The sequence below is a fragment of the Haliotis rubra genome, unplaced genomic scaffold (assembly GCF_003918875.1).
Source record: "Haliotis rubra isolate DU_JTF1 unplaced genomic scaffold, ASM391887v1 Scf654, whole genome shotgun sequence".
Taxonomy (NCBI): Eukaryota; Metazoa; Mollusca; class Gastropoda; order Lepetellida; family Haliotidae; genus Haliotis; species Haliotis rubra.
Window position 1 is genome coordinate 200,798 of NW_025767362.1, and position 20,497 is coordinate 221,294.

A 20,497-nucleotide genomic window follows, 5' to 3' on the forward strand; every position below is an offset into this window, starting at 1 on the left:
TGGTTGTAGCTCTATCAGAACTCAGACCTTGTGTGCATCCTGATGGTTGTAGCTCAATCAGAACTCAGACCTTGTGTGCACCCTGATGGTTGTAGCTCTATCAGAGCTTAGACCTTGTGTGCACCCTGATGGTTGTAGCTCCATCAGAGCTCAGACCGTGTGTGCATCCTGATGGCTGTAGCTCTATCAGAACTCAGACCTTGTGTGCATCCTGATGGTTGTAGCTCTATCAGAGCTCAGACCTTGTGTGCATCCTGATGGTTGTAGCTCCATCAGAACTCAGACCTTGTGTGCATCCTGATGGTTGTAGCTCTATCAGAGCTCAGACCTTGTGTGCATCCTGATGGTTGTAGCTCCATCAGAGCTCAGACCTTGTGTGCATCCTGATGGTTGTAGCTCCATCAGAGCTCAGACCTTGTGTGCACCCTGATGGTTGTAGCTCCATCAGAGCTCAGACCTTGTGTGCATCCTGATGGTTGTAGCTCCATCAGAGCTCAGACCTTGTGTGCATCCTGATGGTTGTAGCTCCATCAGAGAGATTTCATCCAAGGTAAAACATACTCACATATTCATTGTCCAGATAACTTTTATTTACACAATAACTCAACAAATATGGACATATATACAGGTGAATCTGACTTCTCAAGCTTAACAAGTGATAAGAAAATACTCCAGTAAACACAAGTACACACAGTTGAAGCCAACTCTCTCAGACAGCTTGCTCTGATCCCACTAGGGCTCAGTGACAGCCACACAGGTCAGCATGATGTATTGTACACTTGTAAGTTGCTACAGTCCTTGGATTTCAGCAAAGTCATAAATCTAAGTTTTCAAAAATTTAAGGCACTTTCTTCTATATACCAGGATGATAACCACTCAAAAATGTTGCAACTTTTTATCATCACTGTAACACAAACATCTTCCCTGTAGAAGTTGATGATCTGATGCCACTCCCATAACCCTCCCCTACTCACACAAACAATCCCCGGAAACTTCAACAGATGCCCAAAACAGACAGGCCATGACAAGTTTGCGATGCAATATAGTACAACACTGCACAATGAAGCAGTGAAGTTTAAGTACAGTGGCTGAGGTTGCTGTCAAGATGCTGAGAGCAGTGATGATGAGTACAAAATCTCTGTCAAGTGTATCTCACTCTCGCTCAGTCTCAACATAAAAAATGCAGAAATGATATAAATAAATACACATTTTGATTTAATGCTTTCAGCAGGAAGGACGACTAGAAACAACACATGACTGGGGAAACACTGGTCAACGGACACTACACAAGGCACTTGTAACACAGTCATCAAGTGTAACCCTTCAGTAACACTGGGCAGGACAACGTGGTCGCCTTCAACTCGACAAACTCTCCTTCCTTACTGACAGTTTTGAAGTTTGAAGGCAGACTGTTCTGGTGGCCTACTTCTGGCAGAGACTGAGCAACACTTGCTTTATGATCACAGGTAACAATACTGAGACATAATTCCATATAAACATCTCAGATCTTCTGAAAATCTCTAGTCTGTGGAATACTCTTGTATATAATCTCTTGCAGTGTCAGTCTATGGAAAGTTCTGAAGTATTCTCAGCCTCCAGGATAAAATATCACGTGACTGTCACATGACTCACACAAGATTTCAGTCACACATACACATCTTTGACTGGTATATAATCAAACTCTGGCAGCTCCGACTTGGTGTCATCCAGAGTGATGCTGTAGCTGCCGGATGTTGTTGTGTCGTCACCGTCCTCAATCTCACTCCGTGGAGAAGTCTGTAACGTGTACGGATTAAAACCACCTTGTACAACATTGTCTTTCTTTGATGTTAAATTGAAATGTGATGGATATAGCACTTGACCATTTCTACCCCGAACTGCCATCTTAGTTCCTTTTATAGGTGACACCTTTGACCTTGGTGGCGTTATCTGCCCCGGATTGGTCTGGTGCTTTATGGCACCAATACCTAGGCGTATTTTCTGCGGTGATGTGGATCTCTCGGAGAGGATGTGGGAATCTTCATCACTTCCATGTCCACTGTCACCAGTAGTTATTTCACCGGAACTGGTACTGTGGAAGTCATCAGCTCGCTTCTGGGCATCTCGCCATTCGATAACCTGTAACATATATAACAAATGTCACAATACTGACCAATATCTAAACAAATATTAATCCTTATTATTTTAATTTTCATGCAATAATATGCATTATAGTATTGGCATGGTAAAGTTCTTACGGCAAATTCTACAGTAACATTTAGTTCTATGTATGTAAGTACTAACATATATCTGGTATTAAGTATATGAATGTTTAAATATAAATCCTTTGGGGTTCTTTTCTCCTCCCTGCCTCCCTCCCTGTCCCTGCCATCATCAATGCCTGACCCTTCCTCCAGTGCTTCTACTGTCATCCCCAGCTGTTTGTTGACTATGTCATTACTGATTCAGACACTCTCATGCGGAAATTACTGCAGGAAAGCCATTGTCCATCCACCTCCTGGTTATCTCTCTACATATTTCATTGCAGTGTTGTTTACAATGGTCATTCCATTAGCGACCAGGTGAGACCATAGCAATAGGTCTCAGTGTACTCTGTCATTGTATTTACAGTTATGGTAAAATATGTAGTCTTTAAACAGTCCTTTTATTCCTTACCATACAACCATACAAAAAAACACATCTACATATTGTCAAAGTTCTTTAAATGATTTGAAAGGAACTTTTAAATTGTGATAGTGTAGACAAGTTAAACTACCATTCACTGATGAGCTAATGCTAGGGATCTTATTACAGAAGGTTTTCCCTGCAGTTCACACTGCTGAAATCAACATGTAATTGACAATTGGTCAGGGGGCTTGACAGAGGCAATTACAACCAGCCTAGATGCTATCTACCACTAAAGACAATATTTCTCTCTGCCGTGCGGCCTTGTGGTTGGAAGTGGATTGCTTACCCTGAATACCAACTTTCCTTCAGATTGCTATCAATTATGTTGTAAGAAGACACAGACTTGGATATGTTTGTTTTAACAACACTAGTGACTTGTTTATACACAGGTCAGTTACAGCATTCCATCAAGATAGTGACTTGGACAAGACCACCACTGTTGGCTTTGTTTTACATACAGGACAATCTTGGTAATACAGGATGGAGTGGAAGACAGACATGGATATTTGGAGCTCCAATTAAAGGTTTTGTCATTTTAAATGAACAAAAAATAATTATCAAGAAAAACACTACACTATTTGCTGTGTGCAAAATTAATAAAAAGTACCTGTTTCAGCTGGGTTTTTAATGTGCTTTTAAAACAACTTTCATTATTATGACTTAATTGTGGGTTTTATCATTGATGTTATGTTCACATATACACTGCAGAGACACAAAGCAATGTCCTACAATATATAACAAGTAGAGTTGAAACACCCCATCATCACTCACTCATGAACACCAATAATGTGCTCGAACTATATTTCCCTGCCAAAGAACACTTAGGGATCAGATATCAACACTCATCTTACCCTGAAACTCGCAACTATAGTTTTTAGGAACACCCCCTTCACCACTTAAACTTGCAGAACACATTACTTTCCCAATTGACCTGACATCACTGTGAGATATTTACAAATCTGTTTTCTCTCCAACCTTCTCGAAGTGCCCAAACCCTCAGAAACAATTCCCCAGGGCCCTGCAACCTAGACACTCTGTAGCCTTGTTGACAAAGGTGCTGATCTCTGAGTTTTACCACCTGCGATCTTTCAGGGTCTGTTTGGATGGGGTACTCTAATTGTCTCCTGGGGATGAATCATGAGGACTGCACTGTGGAGACTTAGGAGGGTTAGAGCTAGGTGGGCACTGTCTGCAGTGTTTGAAGGTGGTTATCAGACTAAATCAAGTCTTGGGTGATCTTCCATTGTGTTTATTAAAAGCATTAATGGTGCAAGTACAGGTATGTGCTGTAAAGTCTGAAGATACTGCTAGAAGCAATGATGACAATGAGATGAAGAAACAAGCCACTCTAGACGACATATACTCTCAAGTCCAGAAACAAGCCACTCTTGACGACATATACTCTCAAGTCCAGAACACAGACAGTTTGTAAAGTTCAACCAAAGACAATAACTTCATTTAAGAAATCAAATGCCAAACAGATAAAAGGAAAGAAAAAGATGCTGTGAGTGCTTTTAAATAATTTTGAGGTACCCAAGACACAGAAACAGAATGTGTCCACTCACCACTGTAATAAGCATTCCACTACAGGAAAAACAAAACAGGAACAAATAAGTGATTGAAAAATCACAGTAAGGCAACTACATCCTATATTGGTATTCTAAGTCTATACAAGAATATATGTCTGTATAAGAGCAACACTTCGTAATGTAAAGCTTCTCCGGAATATGAAATAACATACATTCCTTGAAATTTTGCTTCTAAAATGTTTTACAAGCATTTAGAAGTCTGTAGGACAAGAAAGACTGGATAATATGGATGACACCTCAGTTGTATTTTGTTATTGCAACTTACTTTGAACTGTTACTCATGTATTAATGATTGAATAACTGTCCCTGCTGGAAATACATGTGTGATACTGACATCCCTCCTGAATATCCCTCACCTGTGTCCGGGCTACCAGCATTATGTATCATAAAGATGTACCGTGAGTATGGAGGCAGTTATGACAACACTTCACTGTTAGCGGTGCATGTAGAGTTGCTCTCGTCTCCTCACAACAGGCATACCTGAGGCCTAGAGCTCAGCATATTTGGTTTATTGTTGGTCATTTCCTGCACTTCAACTGGACATATCTCGTGTAAATATACTAAACTTGGTGCTAAACACTGCATGGTATAGACATAGTTGTTGTGGAGGGGAGAGGTGGGTTGTGATTCACCTGATTTACAACGCAATCAAGTTTATGATAGTCGATCGTGGTGAGGACTGCCACAACTGAAGTTGCAAGACACTAGCACCAAGCTGAATGTGTAGGTTATGGACAGACTAACAGGCAGGTATAGTAAGCAGATGCAGAAAAGTTTACATGGCACACAATTTGTGTCAAGAAATTCATTAGTTAATGGGGGTCATACTTCAACTGAAATATCATTTTGCTTTAATATACAATGCAATGATTATTATGTGACATTAATTTTTTCATAATGTTACAGGAATTATTCTTATACAACATATATAAATGCCATATCCAAGGCTTCTCATCTATGTCTGCTGTAAATTGCAAAGCACTGACAACAACGTATTATTACAGGCAAGATGTGTTCATCCCACATAATTTTTACCTGTCATATAATGTTGACACATTATACCTAAATATTTACACTTTTGAAACGTTTTGACAAACTTACACAACTCTAAGCTTTCTAAATGATACAACGTGTTGTCGGCACACAGTGTGATAAATAGCAAGGAGAGAAAGGCCAACCCTGCAGGCCGCCACTAACAAGGGAGTTTACCTGACACTGCAACCTCTCACCACACCTCCCCCTTCCTCCCCGATTGTATCACAACAATCACACAGATTGAGTTGTCAGGGGGTTACAGGCCATGAAATCCCCCACAGTTCTAATTATGGTGCCTTCTCACTCAAACACAAAACACTATGATTGACCATTGTCTACTTGTCAATCTATTTTCCCTCATTTATTGGAAAAAGGTTCTGAGCTGTTTTTGTAAATGTTTTCAAGTGGAGAGCAGGAGCTTGCATTCATTGTGGTGGATATGTAGCACAAGATGGCCAATATCTCTGGCGCTGGCTTGTCAGGTTTCAGAGAGATGGACTCATATTTGAAACTGACTTAGTGTGATTTTTTCTTCTACATTCAAACAGCTTGTGAAAAGATACATAATTCATTTCTAAATTCAAACAACTTGTGAAAAGACCATAAACATTATTTTTTAGTATTTATCATGACAGTTACTGTTTGTGGACTAAAACATAAGTATTAAAGCATGACGATAATCAATCATTTCTGCAACCTAATTATATTATTTGACTAAATATGGAAGAACAGTGCCAGTCATTATTTGTGTGTTAATGGATTTCACACAAAGGTGCAAAGAAGTAGTTCCAAGTTCCCACTGTGTAATTGTTTTCTCAATAGGTTGTGATAAATCGCCAAGTAGGTGTCATACCTGGTTGAATCTAATTAACAAAGATCAATTAGTGGGCAGGTGAGGTGTCATAAAGCAGCGAGGCATGAAACAAGGGTCACTCTGATTCACACCTAGAGTGTATCCCCGCTCACCTTGCCTTTACCTGTGTTTTACTGCCCATTGTCCAGATGATAAGGTTCAACAGCAAATAAAAACCATCAATTTGTAATGTGGTTTCAAATAACACTGACCGCTAAGGTGGTATGGCAACAATTGGGTTGGGAAGAATGCCGAAGCTGAAAGAGTTCTGGTTTGCAGAAGACAATAGGCAGATATACTTGAGAGGGAATAAGAGGTTTTCATTAGTGTCAAGGTAGTAAGCAGTCCCAATGGCTTTGTGATTTTAGTTATTTATATGTGGCATGTGCGGGTCTTTTATCATGTACTAAGGGTTACTCAGTGCAATTTATTTATTTATTTATTTATTTATTTATTTATTTATTTATTTATTTATTTATTTATTTATTTATTTATTTATTTATTTATTTATTTATTTATTTATTTATTTATTTATTTATTTATTTATTTATTTATTTATTTATTTATTTATTTATTTATTTATTTATTTATTTATTTATTATTTTATTTATTTATTCATTTCCTTCTTTCTTTTGCTCACCTTCGCATTAGCTGCCATGATCTTGTTTTGTTCCTGGGTGCTGGTTTCACTGTTCAGTCTCTGTAGAGCCTGGTGTAAACGGAAGGACATGAGTTGGTTCTGGCGCTGATGTTCCCTGTCTGGTACAACATGTTCTACATTGGTGGAATATGTGGTGTTGGCTGGGGCTTCATGGGAGGGCACCTACAAATAAAGTCAACCAAACTGCTCATAACCTGTATCAGCAAATTTGCCAGCAAATTAAGTTTACCTGCTTTTTTGCAGCTATATTGATATACACAGTGGCATTCTGTGGACACACACACACATCTGGTGGCGATAAATCACTGCAGGTGCTCCTCACGACATGGGAATGAAAATGGCACTATAAAATACTTCTGAGTGAACTGATCCGTATGGCCTTTTGAAACAATTAACTGTCTCATGTCATATCTACATTAGCAAACATAGCTAACGATGAGCAATCCATTCATCTGGAACTAGCAAGGCCAACTGCTTGCTACAGGTGCTGTCATGTACCCAAGAAAGCTGAGCAATTATTTAATCAGAAAATAACACAGTGTCCATTTTCGAAATCCTTAGTATTTTGTATGACATTTTGTTCTATCCATATAATGTCATTGACCCCAGCTCCTGATCTGGGTTGGCTTCAGCAAATGACTGATTTACCTTTGTATATTGACATATAATTTACTTCCAGAAACAAGTTAGTTTTGATAAGATGAGGTACAGATTGCTAGGTGAATTGTACTTTGAAGATTATTGAGTGCAACACTGACACATTGAAATACATGTGATCTGCAACCCCCTACAACGGTGTGGATAGCTGCATCTGACAAGCTGATAGTTTGATAGTTCCACATAATCATCCAGATTAGTTGTACATTTCCCATGACAGATCACACAACGATCACACGACAGTCCACAGATTGCCTGACACCGAGGTCTGCAGAAACTACAGGCTTTATAGTTGGGGGCACTTGATATGAATTTCAATTTGACCAAAATTTGCTGGTGAATGGAGGTTGTACAGTTTGAGTGACAAGATAAGCACGTTGATATCATGATTGGGGTGTCGGTTTCACGGGGCTCACAGTTCAATTATAACCTCCCCATGGGTCAGTGCTGTCTCAACAGTTTGTCAGCGTAACACACACATGGATTTATCTTGATAACTTCGGCATTTAGAGACGGGATTAGTGGAATAAATAACCAGGCATCCTTAAACACCCCTGCTGATCAACAAATTCATATCAATGAGGAATTAGCTAACGCCATGTCAACAAATAAATACTGAACACAGCATTTGACTGTCAATTAACACGCCGTTAACATAGCAGGCCTTTGTCATGGCGGGTCTTGTTGCAATGCTGATAATTACATTTCATTGATACCAGGACAATAACAGTACGGTTCTGTGCTGGAAAAATTTGTTTGAACTGACACTTTTTTACGTCTCATTTTGTAATACATTTAAGAAGAAAATTTCAACATATTTTAGTCCTTAAATTTGTCAATGAAATAAACAAAGAGGGTAAAGACAAGATTTGTACCCAGTTTTCCTGTCCCTAAGTAGATTTCACAATACACTTTGATTGCTGAAACAGGCTGACACATTCCCCTAGCCAGAACAGAGATGGGTAGTGACTTAGTCCACACCTGGCAAACATTCCACTTTCTGTTTGTACATGATGAGCAGAAAGAGTGAGTGAGTTGGATTTTACGCCGCTTTTAACAATATTCTAGCAATATCACGGCGGGGGACACCACAAATGGGCTTCACACATTGTGCCCATGTGGGGATTCAAACCTGGGTCTTCAGCGTGACGAACCGATGCTTTAACCATTAGGCTTCCCCACCGCCCCTGTGCAGAAAGAAAACATACTCACAATAAGATCTGATTTGAAGGAAGTAGTATTAACTGTGGGTTGTGTGAGTGAGAATGGTTAAACACTGCTTTTAGCAATATTCCAGCAATATCACAGCAGGGAACACCAGAAAATGGGCTTCACATATTGTACTCATGTAGGGAATTGAACACGGGCCATCGGCATTATGAACAACCGCTGGGCTACCCCACCACCCCACTGGGTTGTATGAGCAAGGAGTAAGTGTGGAATAGGCAGAAAGACACACATGTCAAACTAAAATAATTTTGATTTGGTTCACTAAATTCATATTTTGCACCTTTTTTGAAAATTAATAATTTGTATTAAAAAAATATGAAAACATGATCACTCCTAATAATAACTCAACTGGAAATAAGAAAAATCAGATTTAAGTGGCTTGTCTGAACCTGTGGTTAGAGATGGGGAAGATCTGGGCCAGGATAATTCTTCCCCATGCAATATGTTCAGTTTAGGCTGTTCCCTCCAAAATGAATATCTGACCAATGTAAAACCTCCCCAGGAATATGTGCTGGTAGGGCTGGGACGATACACTATGTCACGATATGATACATATCGCGATATTTTACCTGCGATACGATACGTATCACGATACATACACCTTGAAAGAATTCTGTTCTGTTTTGAAAAAAAGTTGTGTATCGTTTTGTATCGCGAACATAAATGTATCGTGATGCATCGATGCATTGGTGAATCGTCCCAGCCCTATGTGCTAGCATGAAACTACATCATAATAGAAACAGAAGCTACTATAATTTCCACATAACTGCCATTTACAAAATATACTAGCTTCAAACAGAGTTGTAACAAACAAGATCAGATTGAATACTTGACTGGATATTCTGTATTTACAAATATCATGACTGGATGAACTGAAAACATAAAGAGAACATCTCTATGAATGAAGTATTGTGTATACCACTGCAAGAATCATGTCAAGGTAGAATGTTTCAATCCTCATCTGTACCAGACTTACAAAGACATCAGTAGCTTCATCCCACAGGTGAGTCCCCATCCATCACTGCTGGTACTCCCCCCAACATAATGTCACCCAGGGTCCCCATGTCATGGGGCTCTCTCGGCCACTGTTCCAGCCAATAACTTCAGCAGGTATTTGGGGATTAAGTTTAGGGCCTGAGAGACCACACGATTATAAACTGGGTTTACTTCCACATAAAGTTCTCCACTAATGTAGAAGTTGATGAAGATAAAAATATTTGGGATTTACATCTCTCGATGCATTCTGATGTGAACCTTGATGGATGAGGTGCAAGACATTAAGTGTCATCAGGTGATGTTAATTTCACCATATGGCACATTCATTTCACTGGGACGTGTCAAATACAAGATTTGTGCGGATATACCTTGGATTATCATATACAGAAATATTGCTGAGAAATATCAATATTTTATAAATTCAGACACTTATCCTTTGACAGTAGTTATCCATAAACACCAATCCTATGAATATACAGATTTCCATATTGACACATGAATGAGTATTATTCTCCATGTGAATGTTTCAAATGTCTACCAACATCACATGTAAACTATTACACATTGGAACAATTGTCCTGACATATTGAACAGACAGGATACCTGTTTTTCCATTCAGCTGTATGTTTCTGAGTTTGTCCTTATCTCTAATTGATCCCAGCAAATGTGCTGCATGCGCCAATGTATCCTGCCTGGGACAAACACAGACCCTGCCACCATGTGCTCTATTCCGTCTTGGAAATAAATATAGCAAAGTTCCCCCTGCACATTTCCCCTTGACAAGACGCCAGCCAAACAAAGAAACACTCCAGCTCTTTACTTTCCCTATTGCATTTGTTTAAAAATTTAAAACTGTGTGAGAAAATATAACTAGATGTTTTAAGAAACTTAAACACTTTGTTCTATTGTGTTGAGAAATCTCTTAATCGGATAAATCTTACTTCACATGAAGATGTTTTTATCACTTTTTTTACCTTGGTTTGAACAACTAGTTTTGTTTGTAGATTTGCATTTTGAATTAATATGACAATCTGCCTCTAACATTAACTTTGTTCATGCCAAATGTTGGATTAGATGAAGAAAGGGTTTTGCTGTTATCTCTGATAGGATGAAATTATTTGAAACAGACAAGGATTTTGAAAAAAAACCCAACTTTTTAATCATGAAACTCAATTTTCATCTCAACTGAAAGAATGGTTCAGAGGTATTTCTGCAACCTGTGTTTTTCCCTGTTTCATCATTCTGTGTCACCTAACATTACAGAGGAAGGGAGGCGATGCAGCCCCCAACTGGCAGCCCCCCTGTATTTGTTTGGGTTGAGACTTCCTAGGGCGAGGGGTGCACTTTCTCTCTCAACATGGTTTTTTTTCAGGAATGTTGTCTGTGGGGAGAGGACATTGTGTAGATTGTCCCAGGGGAATCGCAGGTACAGCCTCAGTCTGGGATGTGGTGACAAAGTTTCACAGGTGTCATGTTAATCGACAAGTGACAAGCTACTGGAAATGCTACTGGCGACTGAAATGTTGGTTTTTGAACGAGACAAGAGGTTGACTATTGTCTATAGACAGGTTTCATGTAATTACACTGGGGAAAAAGGAGTAGGGAGTTTCACACCTTTAGTCTGGGAACATTGTACCTTGTCAGCTAACTTCCTTTGATGTTGGCTTTTTCATGCATAAGGTGGTAAAACTGTTTTACTAGTTGTAGCAAGGGGTGGGACAGTCAGCTGGGGGTGGGGGTTGGGGTAAGGTAGGGACCCATTGCAAGACCTTCAAGTTGTGTTTTCAACAGATTTGTAACGTTTCTATAAATCTCATGTATTATTTCACATATATATTACAGTGCACATCCCTAATTCTTGTCATTCTGTTTGTTATAGCCATCATATTATCATCATAGTAATATCTTTAATAAATAACTGTTTCTACATGAGCTACTTTCCATTCTTGTTTCAGCTTCCATCAATAATTAATAAAAACATCATAAGGAAAATTTCAAACTTACCAGTTTCCCGTTGAAATGATTTTCCCATTAACGGTGCTGGAAGATGTGTCAAGGTCAGCCTTCTTGTCTGATCTGAGGACGTTCTGATGACCAGTGGTGGCCTTGTCCGTACTGGTCACTCCATCAACGGTGCTGACTGGGGTCTGTAGACTGTAACTCAGTGGTTCCTGTTGACACTGCTTCTTCAGCTGATGATCCTTGTCCCTCTTGCGGAGATAACATAAAGCTACCAGAATAGCTGCCGCAATAAACAACGTGGAACACACCAGGACAATGACGATAATGATGTACTGGTCACTAGACTGCAAGAAATCTCCTGGTTGTGTGCGGTGTGATATTAATATCTTCAGTCTCTGGGACACAGATTTGGCATCTGGGTTTGTATTTGAAATCATAACGGCCAGGTAGTAGGTGCCGATCATGCTCGTGTCAATGTCCCTAGTCGTGTAGATTTCACCAGAGGTGTTATTCATTTCAAACAATCCTGATGAGTTCAAGTCTCTAGACGTGTATTTGATTTGGGCATTACTTCCATCGTCCCTGTCAGTAGCTTGGACCCGTACCACAACACTGCCAGATTTAGAGGGTATGAATACACTGACGCTGTAGTTGTCGTCGTTGGGGAACACAAATGATGGGTCGTTGTCATTAACATCATCAACAACAACAGTCACCTGGGCCGACCCTGACAGTGGCATGGTACCATGGTCTGTCGCAACTACACTGAAGATGTACTTATTCTTCTCCTCCCTGTCTAGCTCCTCTGTTGTCAGAATAGTTCCATTCTGGAGAATGGTAAATGGCAGATGGGCAGTTGAGGTGAGCTGTGATAGTTTGAGGGAGAATATGCCCCCATCCTCTGTATCCCGATCGAAGGCTGACACGTTCCCCACCCCCATACCCAAGGGAAGATTCTCTGGGATGTGAAACCTGTATTCCTTCTCCAGGAACTGTGGCTGCTCATCATTGATGTCAAGGACATTGACGGTAATGGTTGCGGTGGCTGTTCTTGAAGGCACACCACCATCAATGGCCAGAACATGGAACTGATACTGTGCCGTGTCCTCTCGGTCAAATCTGATCTTTGTTCGGACGATGGGGATGTTGGTGTCAACTGTGAAATTAACACGTGCCTCTGGCAACACAGAAAATGTTAATTTCTTGTTGATACCTGAATCCTTGTCAGTGGCGCCAAGCTGGACAATCATATCTCCAACTGCATTGTTTTCAGCAATGTTCAGCACAACCTCATTCTGCATGAACTCAGGAGAATTGTCGTTAGCATCCAAAACTTCCACATTAAACTCTGCTGAGGCATTAAGTTTAGGGCTTCCGGCATCTCGGCAGAAAATCATCACTTTATAATTTGTAGTTGTTTCATAATCCAGGTGTTTGGCTACTACAGCCTTGTACTCCTTGTCGTCAAGTGGCTGCAGATCAAAGCCTGCTGTCTGACTGAAACATGTCACTATACCATTGGCGCCGGTGTCAGGATCTAGAATCTTTATGTGAGCCACAGGGAAACCAATGCGAACAGATTCCAGCACTTTAGCAGTTCCAGTCTCTGACAGAATATTTATAGTTATAGCCGGTGGGTTGTTTATTGTGTCCAGTATTTCAACCTCTACGAAAGCTTGTGATATTTTTGGTGGTGTTCCTCGATCGCTGGCTTCAATGATGACTTTGATGTGACCACTATTCAGTTGTTGCTTCAGGACCATATTTCCACTCATGTTATCCATTGCAAAATAACGATGGATTTCATCAGCTTGATGTGAACTCAGTCTGTAAAAAACATTGCCGTTTTCACCTTCATCCTCATCATTTGCAGTGACTTGTAGAATGACCATTTCTAAATTTGTGTTCTCCTTGATGGTAACATTGTATATGGAATGGCTGAAGACTGGAGAATTGTCATTAACATCGGTAATGCTTATCAGAACATCCATGCTGCTGCTGAGAGGTGGCACTCCTCCGTCTTCAGCCATCAGTTTCACATTATAGGTGTTGGTAGTCTCACGATCTAACTTTTCTGTCACTATAATCAGGACCACGGATGTCCCATCAAGGTTCTTGGTGAATTCTACCCGGAATGGCACATTGCTTGGAATAATTTCCACACTCTGTAGAGAGTTATTGGGATCAGTATCATTGTCAGAGGCACCAGGGAGGGTAAAAGAAGATCCAATAGTTGATGATTCTGGAATTTCTAACTTCCGTGACTGAACAGGAAATTTTGGTGCATTATCATTAATATCCTTTACTGTGATTTCTATTTTCAAATTACGAAAAATATCTAATGCTGTCGACCTGGCAATAATTTCAATTTGAAGTTTACAAGTTATTTGGAATGGGCAGAGTGTTTCTCTGTTAATTCTTGACTTAACTGAGAGAATGCCTGCAGAGTTTATGAGAAACAGTTCGCTGTATCGGTTCCCTTCTGTGAGTATACTAAACTGTAGCTTGGCACCTGGGTTCACATTCAGGTTGGTATCACGAGGGATGTCTCCGACCTCATATCCAACTTTTGCTTCTTCCAGTATTGAATATTCTACATCCTGGCCAGTCACATAAACAATCACAGAAAACAACACCACAACTACAAGTCTCAATCTTCCTGCATCCATCTTGAAAACTGCAGAGAACTTTTTTCCAAAAGTGAATTATCTCATTTGTGGTATCTCCTCTTCAGTTGTCAATTTCAGTTGTCCACTTCACCCCGACTGTAACTCTTTCAATCTGAAATGCACAAGTATACAAGTGTATTTGACCTGCTGATTAACACACAACCAGTAATTAACAACTAAATCCTTTCACCTGCACATGACCACTACAATATTGACAGTCAGTGATACAGACAGCACAGACAAATGAACACAGCATACCTCATAGCTCATCAGATGATAAGAAAACACCCGGCCCTAGCGTAATGTTTAGGAACACACGAACACACACATAGTTGTACCTAGGCTGAAGCGTACTGGTAATTGAGCTTTCTCCACCAGCAAATGCCTTCAGCCTAGCTCAGCCCACCCCTTGGCCTGTCGGCCAATCAGCAAACAGCCACCACGCCTGAGCTGGCCTCAACAGCCCTCCCAGATTGGGGCTCTAATTGACAGCTTTAGGCAGATGTTCCAGCTGAGTGGACACCCTAGCCACTGGCTACTGTGGGGTATGCTGACCAGAGACTACTGCAGGGTGCCCCCACCAGCCAGGGCTGTACTGGGGGTAGTAGCATGCTGCAATCTGGCTTAATAGCCGTGTTACTAGGGCTGTTACATTTATGATGCCTGAACAATGAGGGCAATACACAAGATTTGTTACATCTCTTTACAGGTTCAATTATCATGTGATATATGGATTGTAAATACCTTCAACATGTCAACTCCATATATATAATTCTTTACAAGCATTATATAACTTTAAAGAAAATATTTTAGAATAATTCATAATATACACAGCTTTACTTTGTGTTTAAAAAAAGTCCAGCACATTATCACAATCTAAATATTTATAATCTCTTTGACAGAAAATATAGTGACTTATATATATTTTTGGTAAAAAATGATGTGTTATTTCTGAGTGATAGTTAATGATTTTCATTATTGAGCTGCATAGAATAATATGTTAAAACATCACTTCCCCCAACCCCCTACCTAAATTGTTGTGGTGTTCTCACATGGAAGATCTACCACCTGGATCTATTGCGATCCTGTGAGGGGCACTGGTCAGCTGACTGGACACTACATCAGTTACAACACTCCTCCTCTGATACCCAAACAAACACATATAACACTGCAGCAATACAGACAGAAGTTGGGGACATGGAATGAATTTCTCATCCTAGCTACAAACATCATTGTTACCTGTCGTGGTGAGACAAGGTGTCGTACAACTGACGAGTCAACAACACCACAAGTAATGCATATAGCCCCCTATGGGAACACTTCTCATCTTTGCTGGGGGGAGGTATAAAATTCAAATAAAATCAGAGTTAAATCTTCATGAGGATTTTTCATGGGGGTGAGGGACATGGATGCAACTAGACAGGATAATTGTAAAATATACACCAGACACAATGAAATGTATGTCCTGATATCAACATTTATTCCTGCATGGTGACGCCTTCATACACAGACTTTTCTCTGTGTTTATGACATGAATCATTTATATATGAGTAACAGAAGCCTAAGCATGTGTAGAAAATGTGTAGAAAAATATCACACTTTCAAAAAATGAATATTTTTGTTGAAATGTACATCTGTCGAGTCCTGCACATGTTGCCATCTCCCACTAAAGCTTCTACATCACTAGACAATCAGCTAAACACATATCCCCACTTGTGTCTGTCTGCTGTACACTGGAACTGTTCGGGTAATTACTGGTGCAATGGCCACACGCCTATCTGAAATAGACAACTGTCCATCACTGCTGTAGGCAGTTGTCTTATCACAGCTGGGTGTTACAGAGGTAACAGACAACGCTAACAATAACTAGAGATAGGTTAATGACACCTGGTGTCCCAGTGAGCCTGTGATGATGTAACTCTTATCTGCTACAGCCAGTGACACTCATTTCATTACGCTATCAACACCACTCCATCTGATACCGGGGACAACCATCTCATTTCTAATTTGTAGATTGGGATGGTCACAGGTGCATTTTTTAGTGCCAGCACATTTGGTTCACAACAAATTAAATTGCCTGAGTGTTACATTTCTACCAGGAACTGACTGCTATAACTTTGTGTACTTTGTTATGAAACAACTGAATTAAGCCCATCAGTAGTTGCCAAATCTGTTTCATTGGCAGCTCACATAACATGGTCATGTCTGTTTCATTTTTGTAGGTATGCATTTCAGAGTTGAAGATCACATGAGTGAGTGAGTTTTACGCTGCTTTTAGCAATATTCCAGCAATATCATGGCTATGGACACCAGAAATTGGCTTCACACATTGTACCCATGTAGAATCGAACCCGGGTCTTTGGCTTGACAAGCGAATGCTTTAACCACTAGGCTACCCCACCGCCCCTGAAGCTGACATGAATTTGACATAGTGGTGCACATTTCATTGCAGTTAATTGATTCATGACATCCTTTTCTCCACCTGAGTCAATAAGCAAATCTTTAATCAAACCTGCAAGTTCACATTACAGATGCCGACCCTTGTCGGCAAACCCAATACCGGACAGCAAAAAACAAATCTCAGCAAAGAATGAAGCTGAAACTGTAGACTGTTTTCTGGGGACAAAAGATTAAAGGTTCTCACACAGATGTGAACACAACTCGGGACCACATCTTGATACTGATGGCAACATCCGACTCTTATTTATCACCTAATGGTCAATTTAAACTTGAGTTGAGATTAACAGTCTGACAGCCACAGAGATGGTTTGTGTACACGGATTATATTATGCTCTCACAGTAATGGCTGGAATTCAAAGGAAGGTAATTCAGTTACATTTGGATTTACATTATAGGCTAATTGACTGGAGGTTGAACAAAACTGACAAAATCTTGTTCACTTAAGTGAAATGGAATTATAGGATTTGTTGTGTGAAAGCTGATATAATTTCTCTAAATGTTGAATGTACATGGAAAATGTTTGTACATAATTACCTTATGACAAACACAAACATTAACTGCTAAGAATATAGTGACGAGAAAACTATTATATATAGAAAAATACAGTCAGGTTGAATCAAATCATCTGCAGTAAAGTTTCATGTAGAATCCATCACTCTTCTATCACTGCCAGGTAGTGTCACCATGTGATCACTTACCATTACAACAAACACACTGGACCTTTATAAAAACACTAGCAATGTTTATTGTAGGTATCTAACCACAATGTCCCCTATCTTAACTTCTGATTCACTTGAGAAATCCCCCTCAAAATAACAAGTTTGTCCCCCAGGTATATCCCCCAGTAAGTCAGGTTACCATGCTGAGCTGAGACTATACTCCTATCAGCTGTAGAGTTAGCCCCTGCAAGTCATGCTGTTCATATTAAATGGTCATTTTCTCTATTCACACGTACATTTAATTCTCCTAATCCTGCACAGTGATAGTGTATCAGCTTGGAGGATACATTCCTGTGTTGTCATGGACAGACTGGGTACAACTACTCATATCAAATACACCGGGAGCACTTACTTCAACTTGGAGAAATTATCTGTTTGATTGACATTTCAGAAGTTGTTGAATACAATAATGGCAAGATACTTTATAGATGACTACTTCTTTATTGTTTTATGTTTCAGTGTAAATTTTTTTTTTTAAATATCATAACCATATATTGATATTACCAAGAAAATCCAATTTGTTGAAATAAAATGTGGATAAAATACATTATTCAAGATTAAAAAAGATAAATCAAGTTAACAAGTGACATGTAAAGTACATGTATTTCCATGCAACACGCTGAGCAGTGACATATACCACACATACACGTCCCCACAATAATACCAGTTGCATACCATACACAGATACATGTCCTGAACAAAGGCCTACAACTGACATACAACACTAATGCTATTGTATTAAAACTACCTCTCATTATGAATCACTCACGGTCCCCCAGGTGGCCAGAACAATATTAAACGTACATGGAAATATACAATGTGTCTCCAACAACCGGGCATCTGTGGATCTATGTTAATACTCACTCAAGTCCTTCATTGTGCAATCAGAAAAGCAGATTTATTTCACATGGCTGGCCGTCCACGAGGTGACGGGGAACAATGAAGTCATTAGGATTAACAATGAGTCTTTTACAGGGCCAGTCAAGCTGGGTTACATATTGACTTAATTCCTGGTGAATCGGGAGTAATCAATTTCATTATTTACTCTGTAAATCTGATAAGTATGATTTGCATGATTGCAAGTCAAAAGCTTGTGTTAAGAAGAAACCTTTTCATGTTGATTAGGAGTCAGGTCTTCTATCTTGAATTTCATCGATCAGATGGAATAAATGTTCCACATTCATTGTTGAAATGAAAGAAACATTTTGTAATTTGTTTTACTTATTTCAATGCATCTTTCAAGGATTTCATAGGTTGTTCCATACAGTTAAAACTTGATAATTGTATGTTAAGCTTTTCTAAAACTTATTAAAAATAACAAATATGATATGAAATAACTACATATTATCACTAAATATCATCTTTCCCGCTAAGGTGCCATTAGTGTAAATATTTAATGAAGCACATTTTTCCAAATAATGGGAAAGACAATCTCTTGCTATGCATATTCATGTGCTTTCTTTAGGTTAATAAATCAAGTAAAATGTACCAAATTGTCCATGAGTTTGACCCATCCAAAAACACCTGTGGATGAAAGAGGATGGTAAATCTTGTAATTTGTGGTCAGTGCTGACACAGGGTCATCTATAATCACAGCACAACACTAAAGAGGCTGGAGCCCTGTCAGATAGCAAGATGTACACCCTTTTGTTACTGTTATCAGGGTAAGCTGATCCAATATGGCTGCTATGGCGGCCATATCTGTTTCAAGAAAAGACTTTGGGGATAATGGCACTTTATTAGGGACTCTTATCTCCTTTGAAAGAAGTTTCAGATAAATTTGAGAATCTTTCAGTTCCGTGATCTTTGAGTCTTTTGCTGTTGTCAATAAATCAATGCCTGTGATATGGGAACTTTCTGTTGAAATCCAACATCAATTTAAATGGTTGTAAAATTGTTGTTACAACGGAACTACATTTAAGATCAAAGCAACTTGATCAAAATATGCATTAACAATCTCTACAACATTTTTAAGGAGGTGAAATTATCAGATGCTATCAAATATATGAGTATGACCTGAAATGGGATCAATTATGTTTAGTCTATACCGTCATGTGAACTCTTCATTCTTATTTATAACCCTCAAACGTAAGTAAAATGACTAATGAATGACAAAAAGACAGCATCATAGCTTAAAGGATGTTCCTGAGACAATCTTAACTTGAGTCAATATGGTACATAAAACAAACTAGGTACATCTTAAATAGAGAACTAAGGACAGCAATCAGTTTGTATCATAAGGTTGTACATACAATACCGAAATGGCTTACATCTATTTTACGTATTAATACTATGAGCAGAGACCATATTTTTGTTATATGGTCTCTGCTATGAGTAAAGGGGGCTCAGAGAAACAATTAGCCATCATGGAAAACGCTGCGCCGAACTCTACATACATTGCAGCAGGCTCGGATGGCAATTTTTCAAAAAATCATCTGAGGATATTGTCTCAATATAGAAAAAGTTTTTACATGTTGATCGAAAGGTGTTAATCTGAAATCCATATTGACCAAATGCAAACTTTCTTACCTTGAAAAAGTTCCCACATTGACAGAGCTAGCAAATCATTACAGGCCATGCTGGTGAGAAGGTGAGCGTGGCCACACACATCCTCACAGACATTGTCTCCTCTGGACCTCTGTCCACACCATCCTTCAGCCGAGGACTAGCCACAGACCGAGGGGCAAATTGACACAGCATTGCCCAGTTCAGATAGATGCATGCAGGTCCAGCCCACATATAACAGGGAGGAGAGCCCAACTACATTACACAGCCTTTCAAATACAGGACTCACATGCAAATACTCAAGCACTAAAGGTTTAATTGTGAATGTGTACATCCCATTTACGCTGCTAGCCTTGTCGTCTAACAGCAAACAATATGGATAGATCCTTATTTAAACTGGCCACCATATACATCTCTTGACAAGCTACTTATGAACAGAGAATTAAGAAATGAGCAGAACATGAAGTTTCACATCAATGAATGAGCGTGAGAGT

General features: G+C 39.4%; 1 protein-coding gene across 1 annotated transcript in view; it reads right to left on the reverse strand.

Annotated features, from left to right (window-relative positions):
• Positions 1–568: 568 nt before the first annotated feature.
• The window catches only part of LOC124257253 (protocadherin alpha-11-like), a 56,374-nt gene continuing 36,445 nt past the window's right edge, over positions 569–20,497 (reverse strand). Inside the window, exons 3-6 of the mRNA XM_046691266.1 lie at positions 11,693–14,431; positions 11,325–11,352; positions 6,785–6,967; positions 569–2,118 (exon numbers count right to left, since the gene is read on the reverse strand). Coding sequence (XP_046547222.1) covers positions 1,645–2,118; positions 6,785–6,967; positions 11,325–11,352; positions 11,693–14,319 — 3,312 coding nt within the window. The 5' untranslated portion in view covers positions 14,320–14,431 and the 3' untranslated portion in view covers positions 569–1,644. The remainder of the gene's footprint in view (positions 2,119–6,784; positions 6,968–11,324; positions 11,353–11,692; positions 14,432–20,497) is intronic.